Below are 18,855 nucleotides of genomic sequence, written 5' to 3'. Positions count from 1 at the left end.
GGCTCACAGAATGGCAGGACTAGGTGCTGGAGGAAGAGGATGTCCTGGTGGGGTCAACGACAGAATCCATTTGACTACAGCTAAAGAACAAAAAAGGTGCAATTATATTGCTCCGTGTAGACGATAGACCACCAACGAGCTGGAAGTATATAGAAGAACAAACTTGCAAGGAAATTACAGAGAGGTGGAAATATTATAGAGTAGTTATAATGGGGGACTTTAATTACCTTAATATAGACTTGGAAAGTAGTAACGTAAAGGGAAGAGAGGGGAAAGAGTTCCTAGAGTGTGTTCAGGAAGCTTTTCTACAGCAGCATGTTTCCAGTCCAATGAGGAAAGAGGCACTACTAGGCCTGTTTCCTGGGAAAGATTTGGGACAAGTGGATCAAGTGTCAATAGGAGAACATTTTGGAGATAGTGATCATTGTATCATAAGGTTTAGGTTGACTATGGAAAAAGACAAAGAACAATCCAGAGTAAGAATAATTAACTGGCGGAAAGCCAACTTCAATAGGGTAAGAACGGATCTGGGCCAAATAAATTGACGTCAAATGTTGGCAGGAAAAACAATAACTGAACAATGGGCTACTTTCAAAGAAGAGATAGTTTGGTTACCGTTAAGGTATATTCCTTTGAAAGGGAAAGGTAGGGTAAACAAATCCAAAGCCCCTTGGATGGCAGAAGAGATAGAAATTAAGATATAGAAGAAAAAGTGCACTTATGTCAGATGTCAGGTACAAAATACAACGGAGAACCAGGCTGAATACAGGAGGTCCAGAGGGGAAACGAGAAAGCAAATAAGAGAAGTAGAGGGAAAGCATGAACATAGACTGGCAGCCAGCATAAAAGGGAATCACAAAGTCTTCTATAGTCATATTACTAGTAAGATTGGTAAGAAGAGGAGTAGGGCCGATTAGGGACCAAAGAGGGAATTTATACATGGAAGCAGAGGCTCTAGCTAAGGTGTGAAATGAATACTTTGCATCTGTCTTTACCAAGGAAGAAGATGCTACCCAGGCCATGATGAAAGAGGAGGTAATTCAAATATTTGAAAGGTTTAAAATTGATAAGAAGGTGGCATTGGATAGGCTGCCTGGACTTAAAGTTGATGAGGCACGGGGACCGGATGAGATGCATCCACGAATACTGAGGGAAGTGAGAGTGGAAATTGAAGAGGCACAGGCCATAATTTTTCCACCTTCTGTAGACTCGGGCGGTGCCAGGGGATTGGAGAATTGCAAACATTACATCCTTGTTCAAAAAAGGATGTAAGAATAAGCCAAGCAACTCCAGGCCAGTCAGTTTAAATTTGATGGTGCAGAAACTTCTAGAAACAATAATTCAGAACAAAATTAATAGTAACATGTACTAAGACAGGTTAATTAAGGGAAGCTAATTTGGGTTTCTTATGGAAAAATTGTGTTTAACTAACCTGTTGGAGCTTTTTGAAGAGGTAATGAAGAGGATTGATGAGGGCAATGCTGTTGATGTGATGTACGTGGACTTCTAAAATAAATTTGATACAGAGCCGCACAGCAGACTTGTGAGCAAACTGATAGCTCATGGAACAAGAAGGACATTAGCAATATGGACATGCAATTTTCTGGGTGACCGAAAACAGAGAGCAGTGATTAATGGATGTTTTTCTGGCTGAAGGAAGAGTTCCCCAGGGGTCACTGTTGGGGCTTTTGCTTTTCCTGATATATATTAATGACCTAGATCTTGGTGTACAGGGCATAATTTCAAAATTTGCAGATGATACATAACTTGGAAGCATTGTGAACAGTGAGGAGGACAGTGTAGAACTTCAAAAGGACATAGGCAAGTTGGTGGAATGGGCATGGAGGAAGCAGATAAAGGTCAATGCATAGAAACGTGAAGTGATTCATTTTGGTCAGAAGAACATAGAGAGACAATATAAAATAAAGGGTACAACTCTGAAGGGTGTGCAGGAGCAGAACGACCTGGGTATATATGTGCATAAGTCATTGAAAGTGGAAGGACACATTGAGAGAGCAATTAATAAAATATACAGTATCTTAGGCTTTATTAATAGAGGCATTGAGTACAAGAGCAAGGAGGTTATGTTGAACTTGTATAGGGCACTAGTTAGACTCAGCTGGAGTATTGTGTACATTTCTGGGCGTGCAAGTTCTGGAAGGAGGTGAATGCATTGGAGAGAGTGCAGGAAAGATTTATGGGAATGGGTCCAGGGTTGAGGAACTTCAGTTAAAAAGATAGATTGAAGAGGTTGGGGGTCTGTTTTTGTCAGAGAAAAGAAGGCTGAGAGAAGACTTTTTCAAGGTATTCAAAATCATGAGGGGTATGGACAGAGAAGATAGGGAGAAAGTGTTCCTACTTATGAAAGGATCGAGAATGAGTTGGCACAGATGTAAAGTAAAAACAGAAAATGCTGGGAAAACTCAGCAGGTCTGGTAGCATCCATGTAGAGAGGGAGACCATGTTACAGAATCACAGAACACTGAACTGTCCTGAAGAAGAGTCAAATTGGACTTGAGGCGTTGATTCGGTTTCTCTCTCCAGAGATGCTGCCAGACCTGTTGAGATTTTCCAGTATTTTCTGTTGTTATTTCAGATTTCCAGCATCCGCAATATTTTGCTTTTATTATAGCTTTAAAATGATTGGCAAAAGAAGCAAAAGCAATATGAAAATAAAATTGGCGCAGCATGTGGTTAAGGACTGCAAGGAATGCCTGAGGCTGGTGGAGGCAGGTTCAATCTAAGCTTTCAAATGTGAATTAAACTGTTGCCTGAAACAGAGGAATGTGCAGGGTTACAGAGAGAAGGTGGGAGAATGGCACTAAAGTAATTGCTCATTTAGAGAGCTGGTGATGACAGAATGGACCAAATGGCCTCCTCCTGTACTGTAATAAGTCTGTGATTCCATAATGGTTGGCAAGCCTGTTACTTTCTCCCCCTTCCTTCCCTCTACATCCTTTTTTATATACTTAAACTTTGATTTTTCTTTATCAATAAATGTTTTTTTTTGTTTCTCAGCACTGCTTTCAGTTTCCTCTCCTGCCTGTTTCCTTAAACATTCCTCAAGGTATTATTAGGAGGGCTGTTTATACTAAGTGGTACTGTGGTCAGATAAATCTCAAGGGAAACAGTCATTTCATTACTAGAGTCCTGTACCCATTCATAGTTCTTTGGAAAACTGCCCTATTAATAGGTGAAAACTCAAAGCAGAACAAAAACAGAATTAGCTGGAAAAACTCAGCAGGTCTGGCAGCAACGGCGGAGAAGAAAAGAGTTGACGTTTCGAGTCCTCATGACCCTTCAACAGACCTGCTGAGTTTTTCCAGGTAATTCTGTTTTTGTTTTAGATTTCCAGCATCTGCAGTTTTTTGTTTCTTAAACTCAAAGCAGTACCAGTTTGCAATCAGAACAATTAAGTTGTATTCCCTTTGTATCTATGCCTGGAGGACAATACAAAAGGATATCAATAAACTGGTGGGACTGCAGTGTTAAATCTGTTTGTCCCTTTTCACACTACAGCTGTAGCGGCCTCCTTTTTACCTCCAACATCATAAATTTGAAAGTTCAACCTATAGATTCACAACTCATCATGACCTTGATGCACCTTTTGAATACTACAGCTGATAAGGAGACTTTGGATTGCTAAATAGGATTACTACTTGTCTTATTTGGAAGTTGATTTGGCATTTTGTCCAAATCACATGATGCAGTGGCCATCCTGGCTCTCTATTAAAGATGCAGCAGGAAAATTCAACCTGTAATGTGCAGAACCCCAGGAAGAATCCGGAGAAACAAATTCAGAGAGGGCTTTTGCCCAAGAGAGGACAAGAGGAAGGTTTTAAGAAATCAACTGCTACTTCTGCCAAAAAAGTTCAGGCAATCCCCAATCTATGGGGGAGGTGATGGCGTAGTGGTATGGTCACTAGACTAGTAATCCAAAGATCCAGGGTAATGCTCCGGCGACTCAGGTTCAAATCCTGCCATGGTAGATGGTGGAATTTGAATTCAATAAAAATCTGGAATTAAAAGTCAAATGATGACCATTGTTGTAAAAACCCATCTGCTTTACTAATACCCTTTGAGGAGAGAAATCTGCCTACATATGACTCCAAACTAATAGCAATGTGGTTGACTTTTAAATGCTCTTTGAAACGGCCTAGCAAGCCACTCAGTTGCAACAAACTGCTGAAAAGTCACAAAAAAGGGATGAAACCGGGCAGACCACCCAGCATAAACCTAGGCACCGGAAACAACAGCGGCAAACTCAACCCTGCAAAGTTCTCCTTACTAACATCTGGGGACTAGTGCCAAAATTGGGAGAGCTGTCAAAAAGACTTGTCAAGCAACAGCCTGACATAGTCATCCTCACAGAATCATATCTTACAGATAATGCCCCAGATACTGCCATCACCATCCCTGGGTATGTCCTGTCCCAACGGCAGGACAGACCCACCACAGGTGGTGGCACAGTAGTATACAGTTGAGAGAGAGTTGCCCTGGGAGTCCTCAACATTGACTCCAGACCCCATGAAGTCTCATGGCATCAGGTCATCCATGGGCAAGGATGGGCAACCACCTGCTGATTACTGCGTACTGCCCTCCCTCAGCTGATGAATCAGTGCTCCTCCATGTTGAACACGACTTAGAGGGAGGACTGACAGTGGAAAGGGTGCAGAATATACTCTGGGTGCGTAACTTCAATGTCCACTACCAAGAGTGGCTCGGTAGCACCACTACTGACCGAGCTGGCCAAGTCCGAAGTGACATAGCTGCTAGACTGGGGCTGCAGCAGGTGGTGAGGGAACCAACAAGAGGGAAAAACATTCTTGACCTGATCCTCACCAACCTGCCTGCCGCAGATGCATCTGTCCATGACAGTATCAGTAGGAGTGACCACCGCACAGTCATTGTGGAGAAGAGGTCCCAACTTCACGATGAGGATACTCTCCATTGTGTTGTGTGGCACTACCACTGTGTTAAATGGGAGAGATTTCAAACAGATCTAGCAACATCAAGACTGGGCATCCATGAGACGCTGTGGGCCATCAGCAACAGCAGAATTGTAGTCAAACACAATCTGTAACCTCATGGCCTGGCATATCCCCCAATCTACCATTACCATCAAGCCAGGGGGTCAGCCCTGGTTCAACGAAGAGTGCAGGAGGGCATGCCAGGAGCAGCACCAGGCATAACTAAAAATGAGGTGTCAGCCTGGTGAAGCTATAACACAGGACTACTTGTGTGCCAAACAGCACACAAGTAGTCCTGATAGACAGAGCTAAGCGATCCCACAACCAACGGATCAAATCTAAGCTTTGCAGTCCTGCTGCATCCAGTTGTGAATGGTGGTGGACAATTAAACAACTCACTAAAGGAGGTGGCTCCACAAATGTCCTCAGTGATGGAGGAGCTCAGCACATTAGTGGAAAAGAAAAGGCTGAAACATTTGCTACAATCTTCAGCCAGAAGCGCCGAGTGGATGATTAATCTTGGCCTCCTCCAGAGGTCCCCAGCATCACGGATGCCAGTCTTCAGCTAATTCAATTCACTCCATGTGATATCAAGAAGTGGCTGAAGGCACTGGATCCTGCAAAGGCTATGGACCCTGACAATATTCTGGCAATAGTACTGAAGACTTGTGCTCCAGAACTTGCCGCGCTCCTAGCCAAGCTGTTCCAGTGCAGCTACAACACTGGCACTGACCCAACTATCTGGAAAATTGCCCAGGAATGTCCTGTACACAAGAAACAGGACAAATCCAACCCGGCCAATTACCACCCCATCAACCTACTCTTGATCATCAGTAAAGTATTGGAAGGGGTAATCAACAGTCCTATCAAGCGGCACTTGCTTAGCAATAACCTGGTCACTGATGCCCAGTTTGGGCTCTGCCAGGGCCACTCAGCTCCTGAGCTCTTTACAGCCTTGGTTCAAACATGGACAAAAGAGCTGAACTCCCAGAGTGAGGTGAGAGTAACTGCCCTTGACTAAAAGCTGCATTTGACCAAATGTGGCATCAAGGAGCCTGAGCAAAACTGGAGCAAATTGGAATCAGGAGAAAACTCTCCACTGGTTGGAGTCATACCTGGCACAAAGGAAGATGGGTGTGGCGTTGGAAGTCAGTCATCTCAGCACATCACTGCAGGAGTTCGTCAGGATAGTGTCCTAGGCCCAATCATTTTCAGCTGCTTCATCAATTCCATCATAAGGTCAGAAGTGGCGATGTTTGCTGATGATTGCACAACGTTCAGCACCATTTGTGACTCTTCAGACACTGAAGAAGTTCATGTCTAAATGCAGCAAGACCTGGACAATATCCAGGCTTGACCTTACAAGTGGCAAGTAACATTCACGCCGCACAATTGCCAGGCAATGACCATCTCCAACAAGAGAGAATCTAACCATCGCTCCTTGACATTGAATGGTATTACTATCACTGAATCCCCCGCTATCAACATCCTGAGGTTTACCATTGACCAGAAACTGAATTGGTCTAGTCATATAAGTACTGTGGCTGTAAGAACATGTCAGAGGCTAGGAATCCTCCGATAAGTAACTCACCTCCTGACTCCCCAAAGTCTGTCCACCATCTACAAGGCACAAGGCAGGAGTGTGATGAAATACTCTCCACTTGCCTGGATAAGTGCAGCTCCCACAATACTCAAGAAGCTTGATAACATCTCCAGGGCAAAGCAGCCTGCTTGATTGGTGCCGCATCCACAAACATTCACTCCCTCCACCACTGGCACACAGTGGCAGCAGTGTTTACCATCTACAAGATGTACTGCATGAATTCACCAAGGCTCCTTAGACAGCACCTTCCAAACCCATCACCACTACCATCTATAAGGACAAGGGCAGTAGATAGATGGGAATGCCATCACCTGGAAGTTCCCCTTCAAATCAATCACCTTCCTGACTTGGAAATATATTGCGGTTCCTTCACTGTCGCTGGGTCAAAATCCTGGAACTCCTTTTCTAACAGCACTGTAGGTATACCTACACCACATGGACTGCAGTGGTTTAAGAAGGCAGCTCACCACCACCTTCTCAAGGGCAACTAGGGATGGGCAATAAATGCTGGCCCGGTCAGCAAAGCCCACATCCTGTGAATGAATAAAAGAAAAGTACTGTGACCACAGAATTTGTGAGGAACAGAAAAGTTTCTTTCTCTCCCCTAAAAGACTTCTGACCTGCTGAGTCCAACTGAAAAAGGTGAAACACCGACTGGTTGACTGCAGAAGCCATTGCAGCTGCTAACCAAACCTCAAGTTTCAACCCCTTCATTTTGGAAAGAAGGAACTCAAACAAAGGGCCCACAATAATATCTCACAGAGGCTGATTTGAAATTTCATCTTTAAGTATCTTTGTCCCTTATCTATATTTTAATCTTTGCATCTATATTCTAGTTAGTAACTATCATTTTTTACTTAAATAAATTTCAGCAGTAGCTCTGTAACAAACTAAGCTATCTTGTTTAAGACTAAAGTTTGTCTGCTGGTTTTTTTTTTAAACTGAGCCAATCATAAATTAAAAAGGGGCTACTTACATACAAACATAGGGGAGAATTTTCTCCCCATCAGGGGGCTGAGCAGGAGTGGGTGTGGGTGTGGGGCTTGTGCTGATCGCCTCCTGCGATTGGCTGCATGCTGCCATTTTACATGGGTGAGCCAATTAAGGCCCACCCAGCGTGACGCACACCCAGAAGCGCTGAGCACTCCCTGTGCGGGCGGGGGGAGGAGAAAGAGTCGGGGCCTGCGCTCTTTCATGCCTGCATGCAAGAGAGCACAGAAATCTCCCTGAGGAAAAAAAATATCCAGACATGTCCTCCTCATGTGACAGTGTTACATGAGCTGGGACATGTCAATTAATTTTAATAAAAATTTTTATTTGATTTATAAAGCCTTCATGAAACCTCATCCGGCCCGTGGATGAAGTTTCATGATAATTGCAAAGGCTGCCTGGGCTCTTCGCCTGCCCGTCAACCTTAAGCTCTGTTAATCCTTTTAATTGCTACTTAAATGCCTTAATAGGCCTTGGCAGTTCGGCAGATGCGCAGCCAACTCTGGTGCATGCCCGCCGAACTGAAGATCTGAATGACACGCGGTGACATCGGGATGCACGCCTGCCGTCACCACGCATCATTTTACACGTCATTGAGCGGGGCCCGCCTCCCACACGCCGGCCAGAAGATTCAGGCCATAAATTCTTGGCTCACGGATCGCTTTAAGGAATTGCCTTTTACGTGCTCATGACACTAACAATGCCTACCTCATGAAAATGTTGATGGTGATGGGGTGGGGTGGGTGGGGGGAAGACCTCATCTCTCTCCATTGCTCCCCATACACCTCCTCTTTTAGTCCACTGGCTTGGTCCAAGAAACGTTTCCATTTGTCTTCAGTGTTCATTTGCTCTGTTAAAGCCCCTTGCCGCTTCTAAAATAAAATGGTGACTCCACTTCTGCACCTAACCTCCCTCAATCCCCCTTCGCTTTAACAGGCTCCTTCTTGAAGCAGGAATCCCACAGTGGATTGGAAAAAATAGAGTCAGAGGGGTACTGTAGCTGTAAATCGCAGCCCACCAGCACCCTGCACAAAATGAACCCCAGCCATATCGAGAATCCAGTGCGGGGCTGGTTAACAGGAGAAATCAGCGCTATGCAAAGAGTTTAAAAATATCTTCACCATGAAGTGTGGTAAGGGGCAAATCAGGCACACAGTGACATCGGGCCTCTTTGATTTCCTGTGGTCGCAACTTGTTAAACGCAATGCTTCAAGTGAAGCATTGCAAAACGTACCCTCGTAAGTTAGCCATCTGAGAGGTTTTTTTTTTCCCTTTCTCTGATTCAGCTACTGCTTTTGCTCAGCTAACGTTTTTATCTGCGCCAGTGAAATAAATTATGGTATATTAGCTGGCACAGAAAGCATCATAAGTCACTCTTATCCATCTGTCAGATCTGGTATTCTATCTTGGCTCAATCACGCCTGTTATTCTTCTGTGTCTCTTAAGAAATCTGTCTATTGCTCCTAGCACCTTGATCAACTCACACCTTTTGACCAACATCAAATTGATTCACTCTCTGGACATTTTGAATTAATGGCACCCTCTTATCATTCTCAATATATGTAACTGTGAATTTACTGCTGGCATATACCATCTTTTCAATCTACCTTTCCTTCTCATGCAAAATGTGTTCCTGTTCATCAAAACCTTAGGAAAGTGACCTGGCTCAGTTTTCTAACTCCCATCATTTTGTCCTTACATCAATAACTCTTTAAATGGCTTCAGGCTGATGTTAATTGTCACATTATTTACCACTTTGCAAGTTCCAAATTGATCTTCTGCATTGCGTTCGACTGGTGATCCTATTTCCTATGTTATACACTTCAACATTTTGGTTAATCATCTATCAATAGTTTCCAGCTGTGGCTGAGCTGGTGGCACATTCACCTCTGAGTCACAGGTACCAGGTCCACAACGGGGCTTGACCACAAAAACCGGACTGGCACTACAGTGCAGCACTGGGGTAACATTGCATTGTTGGAGATACTGTCTTTTAGATGAGATGCTGAACTGACCCTCCCTCAGCCTGCTTGGATAGATGTAAAAGATCCCATGGCACCATTTTGAAGAAGAACAGGGGAGTTATCCCCAGTGTCCTGGCCAATATTGATCCCTCAATCAACATCACAAAAAGCACATTAGCCTATATTTTTGTGGAATCATGGAGATTCTGCACCTTAACTAAAATGAAGCCAAGACCCCCAATATGGAAGCCCCGCTCCCATTCCTGACAGCTCTATTTTCGCTGATAGGGGAACACAGGTGGGATGTGACTCACACACGGGGGAAACCCTTACCCAGCAGGGTCATTTGAACTCAATGCTAAGTTCAAAAAGACCCCATTTTCACTGGAGCGGGGACTTTATCAAAGTTTGAGACTTTTGATTTTTCAGATTAGACATAAATGCTTGTAATAGTTGGATAAGGCCTGTGGGACTGTCAAGCTGTCAAGTTATTTAAATAGCCTACCTTTTACATTTTGAAAAAAAAACAGCTTACCTGAGTCTGAGTTGAAAAAAATGGTGCTTGCAGTTTCAATAGATGTTTGTTTGCATAACACTAAATGCTACCATTATAGAATTATGACCACTTGACTACTTCTACACCCTGTCATCATCACGTTGTGTTGTAGGGGATAGGGGGTGGGTGGGGGGTGCTGCTATAAGCTCACAGAATGATTGACAGCTCTAAGAGGTTATTAAAGGGTAAACTGTCTTTGATTTGGTGCTACGAATACAAATGTTTGGTTTTATAAGGGCTTCAGCACTTTAGGAGATTTAAATGTATTAAATGGGCTTTTTTCAATAAGGATAATTCTTTCTTATATAGTGAAGTTGGTAATAGATACTAAGAACTTTTATTTAATCCCAGCATGGCCCATGAGGTCTGCCTATGGTGGATACTGGGTGAATTGGCATGGAGGGTGTAAGGGCAAAGGGAGGTGGGTGGGGAGCATGGGTTGGCATGAGTTGGCATTAAGTTGCCATGGAGTTATAAAGAACCATGGGGAGTGGGTGGCGGGGCATGGATTAACATGGAGTGTATCAGGAGCCATTGGGGATGTGTGGAGGGACATGGGTTGACACGACTGCAACAGAGGGGTAAGGGTCATGTGAAGGGTAAGGCTTAGAGAGCCAAATATTCAGCAACACAATTGGGGAAAAGTTCCAGATCACTGAGGTGGGTCTTTTAACCAGCCTGCCTTGGCACTCAGTAACCCCTGTGGCTGCCTCTGATTTTGGTTTGGGGCTGACAGGCTGGACTTATGCACCTGTCCCCCTGGGATGAAGATCCTGTCATTTGAGGCACTTTTTCCCCTAGGTGCGTGCGGCAAGCCAGAAAATTTCCTGAATCTGCACACCTGCCTTAGGAACAAAAATCCAAGCCATTATCTCTTAATAGATGGCCATTATCACATTGCTGTTTGTGGGAGTTTGCTGAATGTAAATTAGCTGCTGAACTTCTTATATTACAACAGCCGCTACACTTCAAAAAGTGCACCAAGGTCTGTGAAGTGCCTTGCGATGTCAGGTGATTGTGAAAAGCCCTGTATAAATGCAAGACTTTATTTTCTTTTATTGCCTTGACCATCTCCAAACCCATTTAAGCGCCTGACATAATACTCTTCCAAGCAAGTTATCGTTGTGTAAAATCCCACTATAGCTATATTTGTGACTATCTGTCTCTCACATCACTGCACCAGTGCTGCAGCTTATAACTTATCTTAAGATCTTTTCTTAGTTGCTTGGGGGTTCCCCAACGTTGTTTTATCTGTTTCCAACTCATTCTATTCAAATCTAATGTACAGTTCTCACCTCCACCTTGAGTGAAATTCTTAGCCTATCTTCTTTGACCTTGAATGAAACTAAATTCCTAAAACTAAATTCAAGGTCAGTTCCATCTTGTGTGCCAAACATTGTTCTTCTCTCAATGTTTTATTCTTTACAAATTTGTTGAATATTAGTTTCATATTTGGAGACACTCTTCCACCCCTTTTGGAAAAAATTGTAAGAAGAGTTCCCCATCTGATATTTAAATCATTTCCCCCGTCTATCCTCTGACCTCACTCACACACTCTCTCCATGGCAACATTGTTAATCATGGTCCTGAATTCTTCAAACTGGTTTGGTTTGCCTACTCACAATTTCCTGAGTGCCTCATCTCTTCCCACCTACACTATGACTCTTGACCCTTCCTCTTCATTTCTCTTTAAAGAAAAGAATTGTCATTTTCAGGGAATAATTTTGGATTTCTTGGATGATGTTACCATTGAGAAAGCACCAGCAGTGCTTTAACAACTGTCCCACAATCATATCATCATTTGATTCCTATTTTAAACTGAACCTTCAGTGCATCAGCAACACCAAGGAAACAAAAGACCCTTTTAACACCCATTTAAGTTGTCAGTTCAGACCCTGAAAGGAAGTTTCTTATTACAATAAAGCTAAGTAGAGTTCAGAGATAGATTTGCTCGCTACATACAACACTTAAAAAGAAATTTGAAAGAACAATTTTTTTTTAAAAATTGTTTTTTGCCTGCTCACCAAAATCCATGGTTAAAATGTATACTTTTTTAAAAAAAAATCAAAAATGGCTGATTTCTGATTGGCAGTCAGTAATTCCAAAGGCTTTTATTCCCAATTGTTGAGAATGACAATAAATTCTGGAACGTGACCTTTTGTTGTGATCTTTACAAGCCTTGAAATACTGTCTATAGCACAGTACAGAGTAAAATTACACCTGCCATATGATTTTACTTTCCTCTGGTGGTACAAATAGAATGTAGGGTGAGATGTTTGCTGATGATTGCACCATGTTGGCATCATTAGCGACTCCTCAGATACTGATGCAGTCCATGTCCATATGCAGCAAGACCTGGATAACATTCAGGCTTGGGCTGATAAGTGGCAAGTAACATTCATGCCACATAAATGCCAGACAATGACCCTCTCCAACCAGAGAGATTCTAACCATCTTCCCTTGACATTCAATGGCATTACCATCACTGAATCTCCCACTGTCAACATCCTGGGGTCACCATTGTTCAAAAACCGAGCTGGATAGCCATATAAACACTGTGGCTATAAAAGCAGGTGCAAGGCTGGGAACTCACCTCCTGACTCCCCAAAGCCTGTCCACCATCTACAAAGCAAAAGTCAAGAATTTGATGGAATACTCTCCATTTGCTTGGATGAGTGCAGCTCCTGGCCAGAATTTTACGCTCGGCATGCGGGCACGCGCCAAACATGTACAAATGTAATATGACGCGTGCATCCCGACGTCATCGTGCACTCGTGTGATATTTCGTTTGGCGGGCGCACTCCGGAGTCGGCTGCGTGCCCACCGATAATCGAAAGGCCTATTAAGGCCATTAACGAGCTCATTAAGGTGAAATTTATGTTGTCCGTCCAACCTAACATTTGGCGGGCATGAAAAAAGGCCAAAATAATAATAAAAACAAAAAACTGCGGATGCTGGAAATCCAAAACAAAAACAGAATTACCTGGAAAAACTCAGCAGGTCTGGCAGCATCGGTGGAGAAGAAAAGAGTTGACGTTTCGAGTCCTCATGACCCTTCAACAGAACTGCTGTTCTGTTGAAGGGTCATGAGGACTCGAAACGTCAACTCTTTTCTTCTCCGCAGATGCTGCCAGACCTGCTGAGTTTTTCCAGGTAATTCTGTTTCTGTTTAGGAAAAAAGGCCAAGTGGCCTTTACATATTTAGGAGACTTCATCCACCAGCGGGATGAGGTTTCTGAAAGCTATAACAAGTTAAATAAAAACATTATTTCGAAATCAAAAACATGTCCCATCTCATGTGCCACAGTCACATGAGGGGACATGTTTCATTAAGTTTTTAATGTCTTTATTTTTTTTTTAATAAACGCTTCAATCTCCTTGAGACAGCTCTGTGCCTCAGGGAAATTGAAGTGTTTTTCTGTGGCCATGTGCGAACTGCGCACCAGGTCCGCTCTCCCTCCTCCCCCTGCTCCCGACTGCCCCTGCCCGCTCCCGCCAAGCCCGCCTGATGAGGGAAAAATTCAGGCCCATGAGTGCAACACTCAAGAAGCTCAACACCATCAAGGATAAAGTGGTCAGCTTAATTGTCACCCCATCCACCACCTTGAACATACATTCTGTCCACCACCAATGCTCAGCGGCAGCAGTGGGCACCACCTACAAGATGCACTGCAGCAACTCACCAAGGCTACTTCGACAGCACCTTCGAAACCTAGGACCTCTACCACCTCGAAGGACTAGGGTAGCAGATGCATGGGAATACCACCACCTTCAAGTTCCCCTCCAAGTCACTCACCATCCTGACTTGGAAATATATTGCCGTTCCCTCACTGTGACTTGATCAAAATCCTGGAACACCCTCCCTAACAGCACTGTGGGTGTACCTACACCACATGGACTGCAGCTCACCATCGCCTTTTCAAGGGCAATTAAGGATGGCCAATAAATGCCAACATTCTGTGAACGAATAAGTTAAAAACAGAAGGTATGGGGTACAATTTTAATCACACTCATGGCATTCGCCGTAAAAATTTGTTTCTTTTTCACTCAAAATGGACATGTCGCTTCACTTGCAAGATAACTATGGTATCCTACCACTCCTTTATGTGTGGCAGCCATGTCTTAAATAGTATTTCAAATTTCAATGTAATAGCCCTCAAGAACACTTTCTAAGGATTGATTTGTTCTCCGTGGCTATTCTCAAATATACAACTTGAATTAGTTAAGTAAACACTCCATGATATTACACAGAAAGTTTTAGATTACACTGCATCTTTATTTCAGTTTACTTATCAGAAGCTGTTCTTGTTGCTGAAAGAGAATTTTTCAGCGTAAGTGTTGTGGATTTCCCTTTGTCAATGACCTGGGCACAGCTAGCTTTGGGAAATCAAGCAGTCGGTGCACAACATTCAGGAAATTAATTTCTTCTGCATATCTAATCTGCCAATGGTATTATAGGTGGCCATTTTAATCACTCAGTTCACTTTCCTTTTTATATCCATTGCGCATATGATAGGTCAAAGTTGCCATTGAAAATACAATTTCTTATAGAGAGTGATAAATCTGGTCAATTTTGCAGCTTATTACAAAGCTTATACATTAAACAGTGAATGGAAACAAGCACTTTAATCTACATAAAATGTAAACGGTAGATACAATGATAGGTTGACTTGTTCTTTTAATTTATCGGTTCAAGTATAAGTTTGTCCCCCAAGCCAATGAAGAAAAATGGAAATGAGAAAAGTTAACTGCAACTCAATTGACATATTATAAACCCATAAGTTGAAGAACCCTGGGAGTGTAGCTGATCCAGATATCTACATATTTTTAAACAATATTTACTTAAAAGCATACAGTAGAACAAAGCTTCTCTAATAAGGGTTCACTTTATACATGGATATTTCCATTGAAAACTTGTTTAATTACCTTCAAATGTTGCAGTGCTGTCAAGCAAGCTGCCTGCATAAATAAATAGCGGGAATTCTCAATCCCAAGATTACATTTAATTTGCTGAAGAGGTGAATTTTTAATATAACATTAAGTTTTGAATAAAAATTAAATTCAAATATCTGATCATAGCCACAGCTACTGTAGGATGCTGCAATTTGTCCCAGTGCAGCCAGGTTAACGGAAGAAAAATATCGACCATCAGGGCTTTGTTTCCTGATCACCAAACAGCAAATCTGCTCAAAGTACATGTGGAAAGGATCAGCCTTGGTTCACTACTGGTCAAAAACCTGTTGATATTCAACATCTAGTCTGGCCAAAGAGTAATAGTCACTTGGAGATACCAGAGGTGTCCATTACCCATTGAATTTCACCTCAGTAAATAGTTTATGAAGAAAGAAAGAAGGAAGAGGAGAAAAGAAATTGGAAAAAAAAAGAGAAAAAATAGAATTGACTGAACCTGTGTGTCTCAGTTAATACGTATTTTTTATATTTTATGTTTTCATGTATGAGGTAGTGCCCTGTCTAGAGAATTTTGTTTAATAATAAAGTTAATTATGCCATTGAGTACTCAGCATGAAAAGCTCCTCAACTATTATCTGCAGCTAAACATTAAAGTGATAAAGCATACTGTATGAGACCACATGGGCAACAGAGCCAGCTCAATCTGAAACTATGATAGTCAGCTGGCTTTGTCGCCCATGTGGCCTCATACAGTGTGCATGGGCACTTTACTTTTTAACTGCAGAGCATTTACCCACCATGACAGCAAGAAGGATTGTATTTTAAACAATCGGGCAAATATATCAATTGTTTTGTGATCATATCGCCATGATCTATAAATATAGGTTGACCATTTAATAGACTGTGACCTAGGCCAGGATTTTCCCCTCGGCAATTTGGGAGTGGTCGATCACCGAGGGGAAAATGATGCGGGTTGACGTTGGGAGGAATCCCCGATGTCATCCCGGTCCATTTAAATTTTTAGGAAGGTGGATGGACAGCGAAATCAGCTGTTCGCCCACCGACCTGTCAATGACCAATTGAGGCCATTGACAGGCTAATTAAAGTAATTAAAGACCTGCCCGGCCAACCTTAAGGCTGGCGGGCAGGCCAGGAGCCCCAGCGGGCTCCAGATTATTCATGAAACTTCATTCACTGGCTTCTTCCTTTGTCCCTTCAGATACAAACCTATACAAACTTTTGCTTTCCACATTGTCAGTTAGTTCCCGTCTAGTAAAGCATTTAATTGTAAAGTTTCTGCTTCATAAAAATAATGGATAGAAAATCATAGGACACAAGGGCACAGTTTCACAATGTATGCTTCATGTGCTAGACTACTGATAAATTCTTTTATGAACATAAGTTTCTATAAAACTAACACTCATTTATAGAATCTGCAAAAACATCTGTTTACGTAGTTTCCAGGTTCATAACTGTGTATTCTATTAAGCCTCAAACTTGGTTCAGAGGGCAACAATTTTTTAGATGAGTATACAGCCAAAGTAAATAGAGACAAGTGACAAAAAAAATACATTCTCATTAAACAATTTCAATTCTTGCTGGTGCCATCTGTCTGAACAGTTCATCAGTGAAAACAGCATTTGTCAATAATTGTTATCAGGTATCCGAAGATTTGAGAATTTAACCTTCAGTTTCTTTCAAAGTCACTTGAAAAATGCAAAAAAAAATCTCAAACCATCACAGAATGTGATATCTACCACCTTTCAACTGCTGTTGATGCACATACTGTGAACTGCACATGCTCAGAATGCATAGATATGGTCCAGCCATGTTTCCAGCTGGTGAGATAAAAGTATGGGCTGGATTTTCCTGGCAGTCAGGCAATATGGCAGGAAGGGAAGACCTAGGTCTTCTCACTAACCATGGCATACTGCCAGTGGTGACCAATTTGGTGGTGGCTCAATTAACTGCCATGTCCTGCCCAGCAGGTATTTTTCTTGCATTGGGAGGGTATGCTGTCACGAGGGGAGACAGCTAGGTAAAGTCAATGGACTTTTGGCTGGCCCGCTGCATCCCCTGCGGCAGGTCCCACCACTCCAGAGCCGGAATCTCCCGGCTATAGTCAATTATGTAGATGAGAGCAGGAAGTTACAAAGGAGCATAGACAGCTGGAGTGGTCAAAAAATATAGTCAATGGAATTCAATGTGGCAAAGCGTGAGGTCATCCACTTTGAATCTAAGTAAAGCTAATACTATTTTTTTTTCCACAGTAAGAGATGAGGAGCAAATCGATTGAAGTGCTAATGTCCACAAATCAATACAAGCAAGTGAACAGATACAAAAAGTATCCAAGAAGGCTAATGGAATAACTAAAATTAAGAAGTATTGAGGTAGCAAAAAAGGTAATGGAGATTTGGAACTCTCTCCCCTAAAAGGCTGAAGGTGCTGTCCCAATTGAAAATCTCAGAGCTGAGATATTTTGTTAGGGAAGGGTATCAAGAGAAATAGGAAAAGTCGGGCCATGGTAGTTGAGGTACAGATCAGATATGAGGCTGGATTTTATGGAGGGGAGCAGACTGCTCATGTCCCTGGAAAATATCGGCTGGCAGCTGATGCGCCTGAAAGAAGCCCGCCCTGCAGCCATAATGTGCTGCCAGCAGGCGAAACAAGGAGAGAATGGAACTTCTGTCCCTCATTGGGAGGAAGTCCCAGTAGCGCCAGAACTCACAGTAGGCGCCACTGGAACTGTAAACAGGCCCACAAAGAAGAGAAGATGGACACTGGAGCCAGATAAGTTGGGCCTTTTTGGATGGGGAGGGATGAGGCAGCCAATGGAGGGGGGGTTGAGGTGGGGGATACAGGAAAGTGGAGTTAAGACAATGTCAGATGAGTCATGATCTTACTGAATGCCGGAGCAGGCTTGAGGGGCTGATTGGCCTATTCGTGCTTATTTCTGATCTTCTTGTTCTGCTGTAATTTGAGGGGTAAATTATCAAATTACCTGAAAGTTCCCTTCCAAACCACAGCTCTGATTCTGAGCCTAATGAATCTTCCCGGAAGCTAGGTTTGTGTGGATGTTCAATGAGGGCAGAATCAATCTTATACTCACTATTTAAACTCAAACATGAAGAAGGGTCACTCAACGTGAGGTCTAAGAGGTATTCCAGGGCCATGGCTTGTAATCACTTTAGAAACAAAAGGGAAAAACTAGAACTAAAAAAAAACACTTGAAATATTAATTAAGTTCTTCCGGCTGTTCCATGAAATCCCATTGAGCAGACTCCACCACACTTTGCAAGGTTGGCCTCTTTGGATGTGAATTATGTATTCTTTACTTGAATTAGACATTCCATTAGGAGCTTAATGTTAGGATTTGGGGATGGAACATGGAATAATGCGTAATTGGAGATGGTAAAGGTTGTTACTGCCATCTTAAAGACTTTTAAATTCCGGTTGGGTTCAAATGTGCAAATGATAGGCAGTGATACAAAGCGCCTTCAGTTTGTGACACTGTTTAAGAGCTGCTTAAACAAGAAATGCAGCAAAAACAAAAAGAGTTGTCCATTTTAGAACACAGGTCCACCTTCTATCTAGTCCGTTTAGCCTGAGATGATCAGCAGAGTCAATGCTGTGCTAAAAAGTTGAAGGACATGGGAACAAATGACAAATGTCTGACAAGGTATGTGACACTAAATCAAACTAGATATCTGCCTCCATATGCATTATAAGCATCTTTCATTGCTGGATTTTCCTCCTCTCCTGAAAGCACTGACTCATGCTAGAGTATAATTATGGCATCTATCTTATACCTTGTCCTGAGTGACTGACCATACTTCATGTGTGAACCTAAATATTGAGCAA

General features: G+C 42.6%; 1 protein-coding gene across 1 annotated transcript in view; it reads right to left on the bottom strand.

Moving 5' to 3' along the window:
- csmd3b (CUB and Sushi multiple domains 3b) overlaps positions 1–18,167 on the bottom strand; it is a 2,092,226-nt gene extending 2,074,059 nt beyond the window's left edge. The window contains exon 1 of the mRNA XM_041189252.1: positions 17,996–18,167. Coding sequence (XP_041045186.1) covers positions 17,996–18,167 — 172 coding nt within the window. The remainder of the gene's footprint in view (positions 1–17,995) is intronic.
- Positions 18,168–18,855: the final 688 nt, after the last annotated feature.

This window comes from Carcharodon carcharias, chromosome 6, assembly GCF_017639515.1.
Source record: "Carcharodon carcharias isolate sCarCar2 chromosome 6, sCarCar2.pri, whole genome shotgun sequence".
NCBI lineage: Eukaryota > Metazoa > Chordata > Chondrichthyes > Lamniformes > Lamnidae > Carcharodon > Carcharodon carcharias.
Note: the sequence above shows the minus strand (reverse complement) of the source record. Positions and strands in the feature narration are given on the sequence as shown.